The 19,728-nt window shown below is 43.2% G+C and overlaps 1 protein-coding gene across 2 annotated transcripts in view; it reads right to left on the reverse strand.

Moving 5' to 3' along the window:
• LOC143037381 (carboxypeptidase E-like) overlaps nucleotides 1-19,728 on the reverse strand; it is a 159,026-nt gene that overhangs the window by 59,240 nt on the left and 80,058 nt on the right. The window contains exon 11 of one of the 2 annotated variants that reach the window (XM_076205525.1): nucleotides 11,434-11,580. The exons of the other annotated variant lie outside the window; for it this stretch is intronic. Coding sequence (XP_076061640.1) covers nucleotides 11,476-11,580 — 105 coding nt within the window. The 3' untranslated portion in view covers nucleotides 11,434-11,475. The remainder of the gene's footprint in view (nucleotides 1-11,433; nucleotides 11,581-19,728) is intronic. 2 annotated transcript variants of the gene reach the window in all.

Below are 19,728 nucleotides of genomic sequence, written 5' to 3' on the forward strand. Positions count from 1 at the left end.
CCACGAGCGTAGCTCCCCTTCCCGTAAGATACAACCAGGTAAATACACACACACACACACACACACACACACACACACACACACACACACGACTCGATGCGCAGTGGTTAGGGTTCCCGGCTGCTACTACGGTGGTCCGGGTTCGAATCCCGCCCAGGGCTGAAATAATTTCAGTATCGCTGCGCTGTGAGTCGTTACTCCAACTCTCATGGGCGGAGAGTTGTGTGTGTGTGTGTGTGTGTGTGTGTGTGTGTGTGTGTGTGTGTGTGTGTGTGTGTGTGTGTGTGTGTGTGTGTATGCGTGTAAGGTCACATCATTACCCATAGATCGGTCATATATGACCTCTGAGCTCTCTCCCGGGAGGGAAATATCTGTCGATGACGAGTCCGGCACGTGGTCCAAGACCATGGTGAATCACACGCGCGCACGCGCGCACACACGCAAGCCCGGAGACCACCCTAGGAGATCAGAAGCCGACCACCCCTGTGGTTGCCGAAGACCACCCCTGTGGTAGCCGGAGACCACCCAGGCCAAGTGTCCATCAGGGGCAGAAGGCACGTCCTTCTTAGCGCCATAAACACCTCATCCAGAGACCACCCAGGCATTAGGGACCACACCTTGAGGGATGCCGCACCTCCCCCTCCCCCCTAACCACCCCCCTAACCCCCTAACCACCCCTCCCCCTTCCCCCTAACCCCCCCGACCACCAACCCCCCCACTACCTCAACCACGAATGACAAACGCCGTGTTTTGAGCACGTGTGTGTGTACGTGTGTGTGTGTGTGTGTGTGTGTGTGTGTGTGTGTGTGTGTGTGTGTGTGTGTGTGTGTGTGTGTGTGTGTGTGTGTGTGTGTGTGTGTGTGTGTGTGTGTGTTTCCGTGTGCGCAAAATGGCTAACCCTGGTAGGGAGGGAGGGAGGGGGTGAAGTAGAGAATGAGGGAAGGAAGGAAGGAAGGAAGAAGGGAAAGAAGGAGGGAAAGAGAGATGGAAGGAACGAAAGAGGGAAGGAGGTAGGGAGGGAAGGAAGGACGGAAGAAAGGAAGGAAGGAAGAAAGGAAGGAAGGAAAGAGGGGTAGAAGGAAGGAGGGAGGGAAGGAAGGACGGAAGAAAGGAAGGAAGGAAGAAAGGAAGGAAGGAAAGAGGGGTAGAAGGAAGGAGGGAGGGAAGGAAGGAAAAAAGGAAAGAAGGAAGGAGAAAGAAAGGAGGGGGAGAGAGGGAGTGAATAGAGAAGGAGGAGAGAGAGAGAAAGGGAGGAGAGGGGCATGAGAGCGGGGATAGGGAGGATAGGGAGGATAGGGAGGAGAGGGGAAGAGAGGGAGGAGAGGGAGGAGAGGGGAAGAGAGGGGAGAGAGGGCGGAGAGGGGGATAGAGAGTAAAGAGGGGAAAGAAGGAGGAGAGGGGGAGAGAGGGAGGAAAGGGAGGAGAAGGGAGAGAGGGAGGGAAGTAAGGAGAGGGAGAGAGAGGGAGGAGAGGAAGAGAGAGGAAGAGAGAGTAAGAGAGAGGAAAAGGGGAAGAGGGAGGAAAGAGGAAGAGATATAGAAGAGGGGGGAGGAAGATAGGGGGAGAGAGGGATGAGAGGGCGAGAAAGGGAGGAGAGAGGGAGAATGGGAGAAGAGGGGAAGAAAGGGAGTAGAGGGGGAGGGAGAAGGAGAGGGAGAGAGAGGGGGGAGGGGGAAGAAAGGGAGGAGAGGGGGAGAAAGGGGGAGAGGGGGAGAAAGGGGGAGAATGGGAGGAGAAGGAGAGAAAGGGAAAAGAGATGGAGAAGAGAAGGAGAGAGGAAAGAGAGTAGGAGAGAAGGAGGAGACGGGGAAAGAGGAAGAAGGAGACAGAGAGAGACAGAGAGAGAGAGAGAGAGAGAGAGAGAGAGAGAGAGAGAGAGAGAGAGAGAGAGAGAGAGAGAGAGAGAGACAGAGAGAGAGAGAGAGAGAGAGAGAGAGAGAGAGAGAAAGAGAGAGAGAGAGGAGAGAGGGGTGGGGATATGACTAGAGAATGGAGAGCGAGAGAGAGGAGGGCGAGAGAAGGGATGGGGGAGACAAAAGAGATGTGAGAGAGAGGTAGGGAGAGGAGAGAGAGGGGGGAGGAGGAGGGCGAGGGGAGAGGGACACAGGCGATGGAGACACAAGAGGGGAGAGGAGGGAGAGGGGAGAGGAGAGGTCGGGAGAAGAGAGGGAGGGGGAGAGGAGGGAGATAGGGAATGTGGAAAGAGGAGAGAGAGAGAGAGAGAGAGAGAGAGAGAGAGAGAGAGAGAGAGAGAGAGAGAGAGAGAGAGAGAGAGAGAGAGAGAGAGAGAGAGAGAGAGAGAGAGAGAGAGAGAGAGAGAGAGAGAGAGAGAGAGAGACTAGGGGGAAAGAAGGGAGGGGGAGAGCGAGGGGAGGGGGAGAGAGAGGAGGGGAGAGACGGGATTAGGAGAGAGAGGGGAGGGGAGAGAGGGAGATTTGGAGAAAGAGAGGAGTGGATAGAAAGAGTGGTACTAGGAGAGAGAGGAGATTGGGAGAGGGGAGGGAGAGAGAGAGGGAAAGGAGGGGAGAGAGAAGGAAGAGGAGATTGAGAGAAAGAGGAGGGAGAAAGAAGGGAGGTGTGAGAGAGAGAGAGAGAGAGAGAGAGAGAGAGAGAGAGAGAGAGAGAGAGAGAGAGAGAGAGAGAGAGAGAGAGAGAGAGAGAGAGAGAGAGAGAGAGAGAGAGAGGAGAAGCAGAAGACAACAAAGAAGAAGAAGAAAAAGAAAAGGAAGACGAAAAAGAAGAATGAGATGAAGAAGAAGAAGAAGAAGACGAAGAAGACGAAGAAGAAGAAGAAGACGAAGAAGAAGAGGTAGACGAAGAGGAAGAAAAAACATTATATCACGGACACTTGGGGGTCCTTCAGGCATTAGTTCGCCTTACACCGACCTCAGTGTTAGGTGTCCCTCGGTGAGGGGTCGACACCGTGAAAGGGGTCGCTCCAGTGACAACCTCCCCTTCCTACCTCCGCGTCCCCTTTCTCTTCCCCTTAGTGTCAAATAGACCCTTCCAGCATCAGAACACTACTAGACCATGTCCTCCTCTTCCTCCTCCACCTCCACCATCTCCTGTGGCTCCTCTTCCACGATCTCCTCCACTCCTTCCATCTCCATCTCCACCTTACCAGTTCTTGCATCATCCACGATTACACTTTCCTCATTCATCAACACTACAACAACGGTGTTTATATATCTCATTCTGGCTAGGACAGGCGATTCTATTCAGCTGAGGGGTATAGTACCTTGACACGCTTGTCCTGGCTGACGGCAGACGCCAGATAAGGGGTTCTGGGATTCCCAGGTATTCACCATTTAAGAGACCACGATGGCACTGGGTACTGACAATGCTTATACCATTGACAACAACGCCTTTTCCCACACCCTCAGTATCAAACAAGGATCCTATACATTTCTCAAGGACCTTCAACATCTACCTAACGTGATGGGAACTATTTTTCCTTGAAGTAATCAAATCGCAGGGTGATCTAAACAGAATGTCCCTTGCCACTATGGTGCCACGAAAAGAAAATGAGATGATTAGCCGGTGGCTTCCCTAGATCTCGGACGACTGGACCAGGGGTGGGGAGGTGGGGGCACCATAACGAAGAGTGTAGGGAGGGGGGCTACGACCAAATATACCACGTTGATAATGTAATTTATACATTTTATTCTGGCGAACAACACCCGATCTTGTTCAACTGAGGGGAACGTTATCGATCGTGGAGGAGTATGTGTGTGGACCGTGACAGAGACTCGAACCCCGAGATGGTTGCTTCAGGTTCTGCCACCGTTCCCTCATCATTGTGCAAAATAATTTTGAATATCTGAGCATAGCCCACGCCAGTGAATCCCCACAATTCAAAGGATTACAAAGGCGGAGCATGCCGACAGGAGACCTTTTGGTCCATATCTAGGTCGACTTTGTTTACTATTGCCATCCCGCCTCTGTCTTCAACATTACTCCAAACTGTAATCATGATTGATCTCATTATCATTGACATTCCCATCGTCACCTTTCTACTCCTCCTACGTCTAAATCAGCGTTTCCCAACCTGGGGTGCTGAAATCAATTATAGGGGGTGCTGGGAAGTGATGCACACAAAAATCACATTGATATATGTATCATTGATTACCTAGTTGTGGATATTTGGCTTTTTCCGTGTTATTTTATATGTCTAGTGTGTTCGTATTTCTTCTACAAACAACATTGTCAATTTGTTTCAGTTCTAGGGAATCAAGAAAATAAATCATCAAGCAGTACACTTCACTTTCTTTTATCCTTTTAATAACAAGATATTGGGGATGAAATGGGTGGGAGTGTTTTTATGCCTTTCCCTTTTTGGCTACCTCCCTTGGAAGGGGGAAAAAAAGCCTTGGTATATGTATGTATGTAATAACAAGATAGGGTATTGGACTGTTTAGACATAACAATAGGGGGTGCTATGGTCGGAAAAGGTTGGGAAACTCTAAATGATTCCCAATTGTATGAATGAATGAACGTGCCTTTCTACTTTCGTTACCACTTACAACACATAAATAAACAAATATATAATATATAAATACGTAAATAAATAAATTGATAAATCAAATAAACGATTAACAAACAATAAACAAACAAATGAACAAAACTCGCACAACTACTACTCTCCTATTCAAATTCATTCCACCACCACGACACAAATTCTACCAGCCGTAACGACACCACTTCCACCAACACCACCACCACCACCACAACCACCACCACCACCTTCCCATTGCCATAATCCTCTTTACCTACTTCCTCTCACAACAATACACAACTAAGCGCCACTTACGTCATTCAGCTTGTGCCAAGTCTAAGCTCACTGCACGCCTTCGATCACATCGCTTCCAAATCAAAGCTTAATTGAATCACGGCGAGTCGCTGAGAGAGACCACCCAAGACGATCTCAGCGACCGCCCACGATGAAGACTCAACCCCCTCACCCTCCCAACTCCCCCCCTAACCCTCCACACTCCCCCATCCCCCCCCCCAACCCTAAAGGAATGGGGAGAGGGGGAGGAACTTGAGACAGCGACCAACGACAGCAAAGACATCAACAACTTGGGAATGTTACACGATACAGGGACTGGGACGGTACACCCCAGGCATACCTACCTCTCTCTCTCTCTCTCTCTCTCTCTCTCTCTCTCTCTCTCTCTCTCTCTCCCTCTTTCATTCTTGCCTGCCGTCTCTCTCTCTCTCGCCAGCCCTCTTTCCTTCTCTTCCCATCTCTCCCTTTCTCGCCATCTTTCTCCTCCCTCTCCCTCTCTCTCTGTACGGTCATCTCTCTCTTTTTCTATCCCACCATACTTTTACGCTTTTGCTATCTCTTTCTCTCTCTTTTTCTATCTACTTCTCACGCTATTTCTCTTATCATCTCTCATCACCCCTGTTGACAGATGGTAATGAAAGAGACGGCAGTAAGAGGAAGATGGGCAGAGTATTTTAGGGAGTTGCTAAATGTGAAGGAGGATAGGGAAGGAAAGGTAGTTGCAGTAGGAAGCGCTAAGAAAATGGCAGTGATGAATGAGGAAAATGAAGGAGAAATAATGAAAGATGAAGTGAAAGCAGTTATTAAAATGATGAGAGCAGGTAATGCATCTGGGTCGGATAGGTGTCATGTGGAATGTCTAAAAAAAAGGTGGACTGGCTGGTGAGGTTGTTTAATGTTTGTCTAAAAGAGGGTAGAGTGCTTGAAAACTGGAGGAGTGCCTGTATAGCTCCAGTTTACATGGGAAAAGGGGACAAGTGTGAGTGTAGTAGTTTCAGAGGGATCAGTTTGTTGAATATAGTTGGGAAGGCTTATGGGAAGGTTTTGATTGAGAGGATTAGAAGAACAGAGGGAGTAATTGGTGAGAAATAGTGTGAGTTTAGGACAGGTAGGGGTTGTGTGGATCGGATTTTTGTGCTAAGGCAGATATATGAAAAAAAACTTTAGATAAAGGTAAGGATTTTTTGGGGGCTTTATGGATTTGGAAAAGGCTTATGACAGGGTAGACAGAAAGGCACTGTGGAAAGTATTGCAGACACTATATACGGGATAGGAGGAAAGCTATTAAGAGCAGTCAAGAGTTTTTACGAGAGTTGTAGTACCTATGATAGAATTAGAAATGGGGAGAGTGGGTGGTTTGAGGTAAAGGTGGTACTTCGCCAAGGATGTGTTAGGTCACCTTGGCTGTTCAATTTATACATGGATGGGGAGATGTGAGAGGTAAATGCAAGGGTAATGGGCCGGGGATTGCAGATTGTTAAATAAAATTGAGAAAATGGGAAACAACCAGTTGTAATTTGCTGACAACACTGCATTGGTAGTAGGATCAGAGAGGGGATTGAGGAAGTTAGTGACGGAGTTTGGGAAGACGTGCGAAAGAGGGAAATTAAAGATAAATGTGGGTAAAAGTAAGGTGATGACATGTACAAGGGGAGAAAGTGGTAGTAGTCTGGAAGTGAGTATCAAGGGAGAGAGACTGGAGGAAATGGATAGTTTTAGATACTTGGGTACGAATGTGGAGGGAAAGGGAGGGGTAAATGTGGAGGTAGAATGTAGATTGAGAGAAGCAAGTAAGTACCTTGGAGGATTAAAAAGTGTAATGAAAAATAAACATTTGGGAATGGATGCTAAGAGAAGATTGTATGAAGGAGTGATTGTGCCGACAGCACTGTATGGGGCAGAAACATAGGACATAAGAGAGGAAGAGAGGAGGAGTTTGAATGTGTTTGACACTAAATGCTTAAGAAGTATGATAGGAGTTACTAGGTTGGATAGATTGAGAAACGAGGAGGTGAGGAGGAGAGCAGAGGTGGAAAGGGAGTTGGGAGATAGGACTGATGAAAGAGTATTGGGATGGTTTGGACACATGGAAAGAATGAGTGAAGAAAGACTAGTGAAAGAGGTGTGGAAGGCAGTGGTGGAAGGAGTGAACATGAGGGGGTGACCAAGGATGAGATGGATGGGTGGGGTAAAAGGGGCACTGGGAAAGAGGGGAGCGTCTGTTGAGAAAGGAAGGAAGAAGACAGAAGATAGGGGTGAATGGAGAATGGTTATGTATGGTTGATGTTGTGATGTATGGAAGGGAGTGGGTGGGGGATGGGGGGGTGAGGGAGTATGTGTAAATTATATGTTGACCCAGCCTGAAGGGATGCCTCCCCGTCTTCTCTTTTTTCTGCATGAGGGGACGGAGAGGGGGGGGTCGCCGATTAAATGAAGCGGCCTTGCTGTGAATGTCCTCTGTCATGCGACACTGCTTCTGACCCAGGGCAGTGGGCGAGATGCAGGGATGACCCGTCATCCACGAGGAGCCAAGAAAAGAGGGAGGGAGGAGGAGGAGGAGGAGGAGGAAAGAAAGTGAAGTATGTGGAGATGGAATGGGTGGGAGTGGATATTATGCCTTTGGTTTTTGGCTACCTCCCTTGTAAGAGGGAACAAGCCGTTTGTATATGTATGTATGTATGTATGTATAACCTCTGCCTGTCTCTTCCTCTATCTCTCCCTCTCTTCGTCTCGTCACCTCCCTCTATCTCTTCGTCTTTCCCTATTTCTTCATTCTTGTGTGTGTGTGTGTGTGTGTGTGTGTGTGTGTGTGTGTGTGTGTGTGTGTGTGTGTGTGTGTGTGTGTGTGTGTGTGTGTGTGTGTGTATTCACCTAGTATTATATGGGAAGGGAGCTATGCTCGTAGTGACCCGTCTTTGTATCTTTCAGCATCAAGTTTGTTCTTAAATTATTGAATAGTATTTGCACACACTGTTGCCTCATCTAATATATTCCAGACATCCACCACTCTGTGTGGGAAGCTATTCGTGTGTGTGTGTGTGTGTGTGTGTGTGTGTGTGTGTGTGTGTGTGTGTGTGTGTGTGTGTGTGTGTGTGTGTGTGTGTGTGTGTGTGTGTGTGTGTGTGTGTGTGTGTGTGTGTGTGTGTGTGTGTGTGTGTGTGTGTGTGTGTGTGCGCGCGCGCGCGGTCGGGTACTTACGCAAAAAATGTACATCTACATTCAAGTACCTTCGCATGACTAATCTCAAGACTGATGAATAGTTTCGCCTTACGTCATAGTTACCATGTCACAGTACGTCAAAACGACGTTACTTTACGACGTAACAACTTTATTTTATAATACGGTGACATCACTTTGTCGTTGTTATTTTAAAATTCCCCAGGTGTGTATAACCTCAAGATTCATTCGCTAATAAAACCATAAAATTCTATTGGCTAAGACTCCGTGACGTCATCCTAGCCCCGCCCACAGATGCATTCGATGGGAGCACGAATGAATGGGAGAGTTTTGGGTTCAGTGTCTCAGTGACTTCGTGGGGGAGTGAGTTACTGTCCATCTTACAGGGATTTCCTTACATCGGAGTTCCAAACCAATGGTTTAGCCATCAGAATACATAGGTGACTGCTTCGGTCACAACTAAATGCCACCAAGCTAAAGTTCATTATGTCGACTTCATCGACTATTCGTCTTAGGACTAGGTAGAATGAACTTTGCCAATTGCAATTCCAGTGAATGTAGCAAATTTACCCTGTCTAATTGTACTGGCTGCGCAACTTTTATGTAGAAAATGCTATAGCGACATCAGTGTCATACAAAATCACACATCGTTTTTGTAAGACTAGAGGCTACTCTACTCTGAAATGAATGCTAATTCACATAACTTCAATTATCCCTCCATTCTGCTTTTTTTTTCTATTGGAATTCCTTTTCAATTTCCAATAAAGTAATGGTCTTTGATCCCTGGTGCTAGGATTTCACTATATAATTGAATTGAAATTTTTTGTCTACATCAATACCAAAGTTATATTATGTTTTGCCCCCTCTTTATTTAAGAACACCTATCGTGAAGCAAAACGTTTCCCTTTCCAGATCCAGACTATAACATGAAAGCTGATGACATGAGGATAACCCAGATTTACTTTGACAAGGTAGACCGGAGGTATAGACAACAGACACTACCTCTCCTCAGAAATCATCAGTTCGTTTGCTCACTTCACACAACCATGAATCAAATAACCATCAAATAGTAAAACGGAATAACCAAACCCTTCCACTGCAAAAGAACCATAAAAGCCTCGGCTTCACTTGTGTTACATATTCTTCAGCCAACCCATCAAGGATCTGACACTAAAAATCAGCAAGAAAATAAACATGTAAAATCAAAAGTTATTTTTAGAAGTGCACACCTACGCGGTATAGTATTAGAAAATTAAATAATAATTTTGAAAATCATATTACATCAAATCAATAATAGAAAGTTGCTAAAAGCTATAAACAAAAACGAATTTGCGTCGACTCCTCTAGACGTCATCTTTGTTTTGATAAAACCGTAAGTCGAAGACGATGACAGCCTGATGACCTCTATAATTACAGGTACTGAATTACTAAATGCAGGTTTATTTATAAAGGCAGGTTAGGTTGGGTTAGAATATACCAATTTAGTATACTTTAATTACTTCAACCTCCGCCCTTACTAAAACAAACATGGCGTCTCGAGAAGTCGAAGCGGCTACGTTTGTTTGTTAATAGCTTATAGCAACTGTTTCTGTTACCGATTCCCGCCAAGAATAACATATGACGTTGATATGATTTACAAAATAATTATTATATTTTTATTACTATATCGCGTAGGTGTGCATCTCTAAAAAATTACTGATCAGACTCAACCATGTGTTTTGGTCAGCAGAAGGAAGGCATTCAGTGTACAAACAGTTCTTGAAAACCACACTTGACTACACAATACAGTTTCAAATAATTAAGACAACAGACACTCTACAAATTGTACAAAGTAAAGCTCTGAAAATAATTACAGGATACACAAGAATTACTCCAATAGGAAATCTGCACACACAAACCAAGATTTTCCACACACAACACCGCATGCAAATTATAGGCACATAGTTTGATACAGGAGCCATCAATTGTCTTCTTCCATTTCATGACATCACATAAGCACAACCAAATGAAAAAAATGGCAGCATACTACTCAAACATCAAAAACAATATACCATGTCAAAAGGATGTGAAGGAAGACAGTTTTCCATTGGTGTATAAATATGTGTAATAGCTTCGAAGGTGATATAGCCCAAGCTCAAACAATACACGGGTTCTAATCTAAATATGATAACTTGAAATCAAAGATATAGATTAAGTTGGTACCATACATGAAGTAGAGTCTAGGTATGTTTGAGAATAGGAGAGAGGACCCAATGAACATTGCTCCTTTTCTGTATACTGTAATTAGGTAAATACTACACAGACACCCAAACAAAAGCACACATCCTCAAATTACAAAATAAGTACTTCAAGACTAAACACCAAAAATTCCTACTCCTTTAAATCCCTGTAGAAAAATCACTCCCCAAAAAAAGCAAGAGCTACATCCAGCACAAATGCATTCAGATCACTATCCATCACTAAATATTAGCTGATAATTAGCCAGGCCACAGAAACAAACTGCCTCAGAAGACATCAAACATCTTACCCCACACTAGCCTTATTCATAAAACAATATTTTTTCCTTGAGTGATATGTGGGCCAATTGGGTAGCTGTTACTGGTTACCTGAGACTCAATGGCGCAGTGGTAGCGTTCGCGGCCACCACTACGGCGGTCCGGGTTCGAATCCCGCCCAGGACTGAAATTTCAGTATCATTGCGCTGTGAGTCGTTACTCCAACTCGTGGGTGGAGAGTTCGGGGGGTGCGCATGTAAGGTCACAGCATTACCCATAAATTGATCATATACGAGCTCTGAGCTCTCTTCCAGGAGGGAAACAGCTATCGATCACGAGTCCAACACGTGATCCAAGACCATGGTGAGAGCCATGGGTCTATTCCAAGAGATACTGATTGATTTTCTTCTCCATTGTATATACTGTATTTGATTATACATCAGCATTTGAAACAAATACTCTAATCGACCTCATCTACCATTCAACCTCCTGCAGTCTGGTGACATCTTTTAGATATTTTGTCTTTGCTGTCATTTCTCTTAAACTTAACCTCTGTCTAATGTAAATTTCCTTCAGTTGGAAGGCATCTCAACTTGACACTAAGTGAAAGACTATCTCAGATAATCCAGGTACCTGTTAATGATGCTCCTGCAAGATGGTTGAAACATAATCAACCCTCTCATCTCCATCAGGAGGTGCAGCCTTGAGAGGTTGGCGCCTGGTTTTTGGATGGGCCCAAGATCTTAATCTATCACCTTTGTGTAATTTTCCTCCATGTTGTCATACAAGAAAAACTGATAACCAGGGAATGTTCCCCTCTTCCTAGTCAGTAACATAGAAATGAAACATCACAAAAATTAATGAAAGTTGGAATAGATCTACCTTTATACCAAGGGCCTTTTCCCCTTCATAACTAAGGTAGCCAGGCAAGGCATGCACCCACTCCCGCCCATTCCATTTCCATCCACTGACCATTTGTTTCCTTCTCATCTTAGATCCTAGTGGATGAAGGTGTCATCCATGTTGTCTGCCCTCTGCCCAGGTCAGAAGCAATGCAGCAAGACACAGCACATCTACAGCAGGGCCATCTGCTTCATTTACACAACTTGTATAGGATGTCTTGAAACAGAATTTACAGAGAAGATGAGACACTTTCTAAAGAAGAAATAGAGGACAGTAGTGAATAACAAGTTGTTTGGATGGAGAGAAGTTACCTGTGGAGTTCTGCAGGGATCTGTGTTAGAATCAGTAATATTCTTGGTACAGAACATTACCTATTAATGTAATCTTGTACATGATAATGACATGATGGATAAAACAACAAGTTATGCTAATTTACTGGATCATATGGAGAGTGAAAAACAGAGGATTGCAGATTATTATGGGAGGGTCTAGATAGGGTATATGAAAGGAGCCAGGAGTTGGACATGAATTTCAGTGCAAAGAAATGCAAATTATTGGAAATGGGTGCAAATACAAATAGGGCATCAATACCCTATATTCTAGATTATAGGGTAATGGTATATAACATAGGGTAATGATATAACTGCAAAAGCAAAGTACAAGTGGGACTTGGGTATGATGGTTATGGAACATTTTTCACCATAAACACACATCCAAAAGATGCTAAAGTATTTATCTAATTGTATGACATATGACTGTAATGTAGGACTCTTACTTTATGTATTGACTATTATTGGATAGAAAAAAGGTTCCTACCTACTTCAAGATTTAATATCTATGATCCCTCCCATTTGTTCCCAGGTAACCTGACTACTGTACTGGAAAAGGACCCTAAGCAAGAAATCTCACTGGAATTATGTCAAGAAGCATTTTGGAACAATCCTTGGACACAATCAAGTATTACTGGTACTTTGTGCTATTATATTCAACTTTGTGCATTTCATGTATTTAGAAAATGAAATAAGTACTGTATAATCCCTGCTAGTAGTTCAGTTGATGAATGGAAAAAATTCTTGCCTAACATTTCTATATCAAATCCCATGCTCTTCTCACTTTACTACATTTTGTACACAAGTTAACCATCCTTTTAATGTATTTCTTATATCTCACAAATTTATTAACTTTTCTGAATATCTTGAAAGAATGCTCATCCTATCCACATAGCATATGCCTCCCATTCATTGTGTATTTCTGAATCGTGCTACTTCCTATTTCTTAAAAAAAAAATTCTTTCTTTAATATCAACTTTCTTACTATGAAGTCAAACTTTAGGTGCATGCAACTGATTTTACCTAAAAGTTACATATACACACACACACCTTGTGTCACAGTGGTTAGAATTCCCAGCTGCCACTACAGCGGTCTGGGTTCAAATCCTGCCCAGTATTGCTGCACTGCGAATTGTTATTCTAACTCTTGTGGGTGGGGAGTTGGGTGTGTGTGTGTGCATGTAAGGTCACAGCATTACCCATAGATCAGTCATGTATGAGCTCTGGGCTCTCTTCCAGGAGGGAAATAGCTGTCGATCATCCAACATGTGATCAAAGACCATGGTGAATGGTGAATCACACACACATGCGTATGTGTATGTATGTATAGAATGATACATGGCTCATTTTTTAGTTTGTTAAAAATGGGCCAGTATCAATGATCTATCTTTCCTTCTCACTTTCAATCTTTGAGAGAAGCTTGTGCAAAGTTCTTGGTTGTGGTCAAGGCTGTTACCTTTTTCCTAGTGTGCACAAGTAAACATGGCAAGTTGTAGTTACTAATAGCTACTGAAGATCTCATTCTTCATGGTTCCTATAAGCAGTAGTTGGCTTATTATAAACTTAAAAATGCTCAACTGAAGCAAATAGGTGAGTAATAAATAGAATAAAATAACCAATTTCAAGAGGGTAAAAATAGTTCCATCAAAGCCTTTCCCTTCTTCTAACTAAAAAAATGTCCATGTTATTGTAAAACAATTTACCAGTGTCCCTGTTTTAATCTATGCATGTCATACTCGGAGAAAACTCTCATGGAAGTGAAGCCCACAAAATGGACACCACCCTTAAAGGTGAGACTTTCTTGGTTCAGTAAAGAAGATGTACCTTCCACTTCTTGGAGTACAAAGTTTTCAGATACCCCATCACATCTGCATTACCATCAAGCAATGTTAACTTCACAGGAATAAAGAGACCCAAAGTTAAGTGAAGCAAAAGAGAATAAGAGAAAATAGATCAAATAAAACAAGTAGATAAAAATAATAAATTAAAAATATGATAAACAATAAAAAACAAATAGATCTGTAGCAGTGAAATAAATTAATTAAATATATATATACATATACCAAGGGCTTTTTATCCCCTTACAAGGGAGGTAGCCAAAGTCAAAAGGCATAATTCCACTCTCACCCATTTCATCCCCACATACTCCACTCCCATTCACCATCCACCCATCCCTCTCATCTTTGCTCCTGGATGACAGGTCATCTCTGCATCTTACCCATCACCCTGGGTCAGAAGCAATGCAACAAGACACAGCACATCCACAGCAAGGCAGCTTCATTTAATCAGTGCCCCCCCCCACCCTCTCCATCCCCTCATGCAGAAAAAGAGATGACTAGGAGAATCCCTTTGGACTGTATCAAAATATCATTCACATGTAACCACTCCTTAACCCTCTCCCATATCCCTTACCCACTCCCTTCCATGCATCACTTCCATTCTCCCCTCACTCCAGTCTTCTGCCTTCTTCCTTTTGTGCTCAACAGGCATACCTCCCCTTGCTCAATACCCTTTTCACCCCATGTATCCATCTCATCCTTGGTCACCCCCTCATGTTCACTCCATCCTCACTCTCCCCAACCTTGTAACCCCTACCATACCTCTCAGACATTTCATCCCAAACACATTTAAACTCTTCCCCTGTCATGTCCCATGCCTCTGCCCCATACAGTGCTGTTGGCACAGTCACCCTTTTATATAATCTCATCTTAGCATCCATTTCCAAATGCCTATTTCTTATTACACTTTTTAATCCCCCAAGGCATTTACTTGCTTCTCTCAATCTACAACCAACCTCCACTTCCACTCCTCCCCTTCCTACTATGTGCAACACCAAGTACCTAAAGCTATCCACTTCCTCCAGACTCTCTCCTTTAAGACTCGCTTCCAAATTGATACCACCTTCTCCCCTTGTACATTTCATCACCTTACTTTTACCCACATTTACCTTCAACTTTCTCCTTTTACACACCTTTCCAAACTCTGTCACTAACTTCCTTAATCCCTCCTCTGATCCTGCCACAAGCAGTGCCGTCAACAAAGATCATCTGGCTTACCTCCCACATTTTCTTTAACCATCTCCAGTCCCCTGCCCATTACCCTTGCATTTAATTCCCACACAACCCCATTCATGTACATATTGAACAGCCATGGTGACATGAAACATCCCTGATGAAGTCTCACCTTTACTTCAAACCATTTGCTCTCTCCATTTCTAATTCTAACATAGGCTCTATTACTTTCATAAAAACTCCTAACTGCCCTTAACAGCTTTCCTCTGATCCCATATATCTGCAAAACCTCCCACAAAGCCTTCCTGTCCACTCTGTCATGAGCCTTTTCCAAACCCATAAAGGACCCCCCAAAAAAACATCCTTACCCTTTGCTTATGCTTTCTCACATATGTCTTACCATAAAAATCTGATCCACACAATCCCTACCTTTCCCTAAACCCATGCTGTTCCTCAACAATTACTCCCTCTGTTCCTCTCCTAATCCTCTCAATCAAAACACTCCCATAAGCCTTCCCATCTACACTCAACAAACTGAATCCTCTGAAACTACTACACTCACATTTGTTCCCTTTTCCCTTGTAAAGTAGAACTATACAGGCACTCCTCCAGTCCTCTTTTAGACAAACATTAAACAACCTTACCATGTGATGGTATCGTACCATTGTGTACATTATAATTATGTGTTGTGTTGTAGCATCATACAGTTGTGTATTATACTTGCAATTTGTTCAATTGTATTTGTGTTTTCCATTGCATAATTGTATTATTTATTTACCATTCTGTAAGAACCAAGCGAACTTTGTATGTTTTGCGCAAAGAAAACATTTGGCATCCAGTTGTTACTCCGTTTCCTTACTGTACACACGCATTTGTTATTGTGGCATTTTGGCACATATTATAATACATGTTCATTTGTAGTAATTCATGTGCTTTTATTTAGCACCCCTTTAACATTGTGGTGGCATGCAGTAAAGTAGGTTTGCTTTTTTTTTTAACAAATTAATACAGTGGATGATTCTCGAGTGATAAGAACTTTAGTGAACTTTATCTGGTCAGTTTTATAGCTCTCTGCGGTAGTGTACTTTTTCTCCCCCCCCCCTTTTTTTTAGCCAGGTTATCATTAACAATGACTTTGGGAATTATATATGAACAATTAATCACAGTGACTTTGTGATTTATATATGAACAGTGTATTCTTGGTGGGTGCCATGTGATTTTTTTTTTTTTTTTCTTCATCCCATGTGGTCTCCAGCTTGGCATTCCTGCCTGGATTTTTGGATATCTTCATCATCTATATTAATCAGACATGTGACTACTGTTACTGTGTGTGTAATGATTCATCTGGAGGCCTGGATGGGAAAGAATTAATGAACAGATTATGTCTACGCGGATCGCCTCCATCTGCCGGTTTCAGTTCGCTACCTTTTTACAATGATTGTATTGTCCACTCATGTTCAATCTTGTGTATATATTTTTGTTAATTATGCATGCATGTCAAATTGTGTTGTTCTGATTCTGTTGTGATAATTGAACAATAGTTCATTTCTCTGGTCAGGCTGCCATTTGTTTGTTATGTTGCTCATGTTAGAGGCGGCCATATTTGTTACTTTAATTAAAGGAAAGCTTTTGGCAGATTCCCTTGGAGGAGAAGTCTTATAAGATCACAGCCTTCTTGACTCCCAACAGGACATTATGAATGGCTTTGTTGCCCCATGGGGTTATGGAATGCTCCCTTAACTTGCCAGCACTTGATTAACTCCATTTTTCATGGCCTAATGGGGAATGGACATTTTGTTTACCTGGACAACTTAATCTTAGTCTCTAAGGATGTAGAAAGCTACTTCAATAAGTTATCCATGGTCTTGCAACGTTTTGCTGATGCTGGATTGATACTCAATTTACCAAGTGTTCTTTTCCTAAGTCTAGCATCCAATTCCTAGGTCATGTTGTAGACAAACAAGGTATTCACACCACAGATGATAAAGTCAAAGCAGTTAGGGACTTCCCTACACCTATGTCAGTTGTACATGTACATTCCTTTCTTTGACTGGCAGGATACTATCATGCATTTATTAAGAATTTTGCTTCAATTGCATCTCCCCTTACTCCTCTCCTCAAGAAGGATACTTCCTTCCAGTGGTGTGATGTTCATCAGGAGAGTTTAGATTCATTGAAGCAGGTCCTTACTGAGGCACCTGTGCTGGCATTCCCTGATTATAGTCTTCCCTTTACTATTTGCACAGATGCTTCTGGTACAGGTATTGGAGCTGTACTTATGCAGCAAGTAGATGGGTGTAGACCCCATGGTATTGCATATGCTTGGCGCATTCTTAATAAGCCTGAGTCTCGTTACTCTGTTACACATTTAGAGGCATGGGCAGTGGTGTGGGCTTTAAAGATTTTTTTAATATCCTGTTACAGTCTACACTGACCACACTACTGTCATACAGCTTTTCAAGGGCAAAATTCTTTCAGGCCGACTAGCCAGATGGTTCCTTAAAATTGAAGAGTTTAACCTGACCCTTAAGCATATTCCAGGACATGCAAACAATGTTGCTGATGCACTTTCATGTAATATACCTGTGGCTGCAGTTACAGTGGTTGACAATTTCTCCCTCAAGGATCTGGCCAAAGCTCAGCATGAGGACCCTGTTTGGTCTGCTGTTATTTATGCTTTGGAGTCTGGTGATGATACCACTTTACCAGATTTAACTGTACCCCTGTCCCAGTTTTCCTTGCAGGACAACGTTTTCATTCATAATGTGGAAGTGTTTGAGCAGGATGTAGCACAATTAGTGATCCTCAAGTCTCTAGTCCCTGTTGTTCTGTTTCTTGCTCATGATGCCCCTCAGGCTGGTCATCCAGGTTGTGACAAAACTCTGGCTATGGCTCACAAGAAATATTATTGGCCTAAAATGTGACTGGGCATTACCGCTCATGTAGCTCAGTGTAGCTCTTGTGCCCAGAACAAAGGTTCTACACATACTGCTCCTATCCTAGAGTACCCTACTCCTCATCCTTTTCAGATTATGGCTATAGACCTTTTACAATTGGCTCATAGTGCTCAAGGTTTTGTGTATGTCCTTGTGCGTGTGGACCACTTTAGTCGCTTTGTAATACTGGCTCCCTTATGTAGCAAGTCTGCTCCAGTAGTTGCCCATGCTTTAGTTTCACATGCTTTTCGTTCATACACTACTCCTTCAGTGCTCCTTAGTGACAATGGGACTGAATTTGGGAATGAGGTGTTAGAGAACATTTGTGAATGTTACGGCATCACGTAAACATTCGTGATTGCTTACCATCCATCTACTGGTCTAGTAGAGTGGACAAATAGGATGATTTTGGATATTCTCAGGCACATTGCTAGTATCCTCCATGAAATTTAGGAGGATTGGCTTCTGCATGCCAGTGCTTGCATTAATAGCACAATTAATGTTTCCACAGGTAAGACAGCTCATTATGTCATCTATGGAGTGGAAAAATGGCTCCCATACGATGTGTTAGACAGTCCTACTCATCCCCTCTACAATCCTGACAATTATAGTCAACTCCAATGTACACAATACATAGGATTTATGATTCTGTAAGAGAAAAACTTAATGACTCCAAGTCCAAAATGCTGAAACACCAGCATAGCTGGGCTATGTCTGTTAACATCAGTATTGGTGATCATGTTTATAAGAGCATGCCTAACTGCCAATTTAAATGCAATTGTAAGTTTACTGGTCCCCTTTGGTTACTGAAAAGTTGCATCCCAATAAGTTCAGGGTCTTTGATCCTTCCCAGGGACTGAGTGAAGTGTTGCATGCTGATAGGCTTAAGGTAAGAAGAGTGACTATCCCTCCAATTGCTTGGCCAACCCTAAGGCCCACTGTGCAAACTATGCCTTCTGTATCTACCTCTCACAATTATAACCTCCATTCAAGGGGTCCTATGCCTTAATATCTGTATTTTGTGAATTGCTTATGATGTTGTTCCCTAGACTGTCTGTCCAAGCAGTCCCATCTCCCCAAGGAATGCCATGGTCGAAACCGGGTTTTCCCACAAATCTTTTATGGAGTGTATGTTGTGTTGTTTGCATGTGTGATTGTGTGTAATGCAGTCTTCCATGACATGTTGAATAGTATGGGGTGATGTGTTACATCCTGGGCATTTGTCCACAATGCGGTCATCCAGTCTCCTCTGGTAACTTATAAGGGCTGGGTGGTGGCTGCATCACAGTCTGGCCAAGTGGACTCTATCCTTTCATGGGAGGGAGGATTCAGAAGGATGGATATCAGGGGGTCTGGCATGTAGCAATGTGTTGTCTTTTAGTGTGTTAATGGAGCAGTGAGTGATGTGATTATGAATATGTTTCTGGAGGCTGGTATTTGGTGGTTTTGGAGGAAGAGAAGAGAGTATTTGTGTGTGATATAGGTATTTGGGTGTTTTTTTATATGGTGTGTGTGGGTGTTCTGCTATGTAGTGTAGCGGGTGTGCTGTGTTTGTGGAGGCTGCAGCAAGTGTTTGTGTGCCTCTCATGTCAAGGTGATCTTTGACTATGAGGACTTTGTTTCATAGTGTAGATGGTCTGTAGGTGTTGTATATGTGCAGCCTGAATTTGTTTTTAAGGCTTTGTTTTGTATGGTCTGAAGGGTGTTGAGGTGTGTCTCACTGAGATTAGGTGCCCATGCTGGACTCGCATAATTCATCACTGAGCGTATGCATTGTTTGTATATTGTAGTATTAGTTTCTTTGTTTTGTCCAAATGTTGTTCCAGTGATTGATTTAAGTGCGTTGAGTCTAGGTGTGCATTTATTTTTTATGTTTGTGATGTGTTGTTTAAATGACATGGATGTATCGTATGTTACACCAAGAATTTTCGGGGTGTGTGTGTGTGGTATTAGAGTGTTGTTGATATAGAGATGAGGAATGTATTTGTGTTCTTTTGTCCAGTTGGTGAGAAGTGTTGCTGTAGATTTGGCTGGGGCTATTTTGAGTCTGTAATGAACCATGTGTTGAGTGTATCAAGGTATGGCTGT

Source organism: Oratosquilla oratoria, chromosome 2 (assembly GCF_046742065.1).
Source record: "Oratosquilla oratoria isolate Oo_2021 chromosome 2, ASM4674206v1, whole genome shotgun sequence".
NCBI classification, from domain to species: domain Eukaryota; kingdom Metazoa; phylum Arthropoda; class Malacostraca; order Stomatopoda; family Squillidae; genus Oratosquilla; species Oratosquilla oratoria.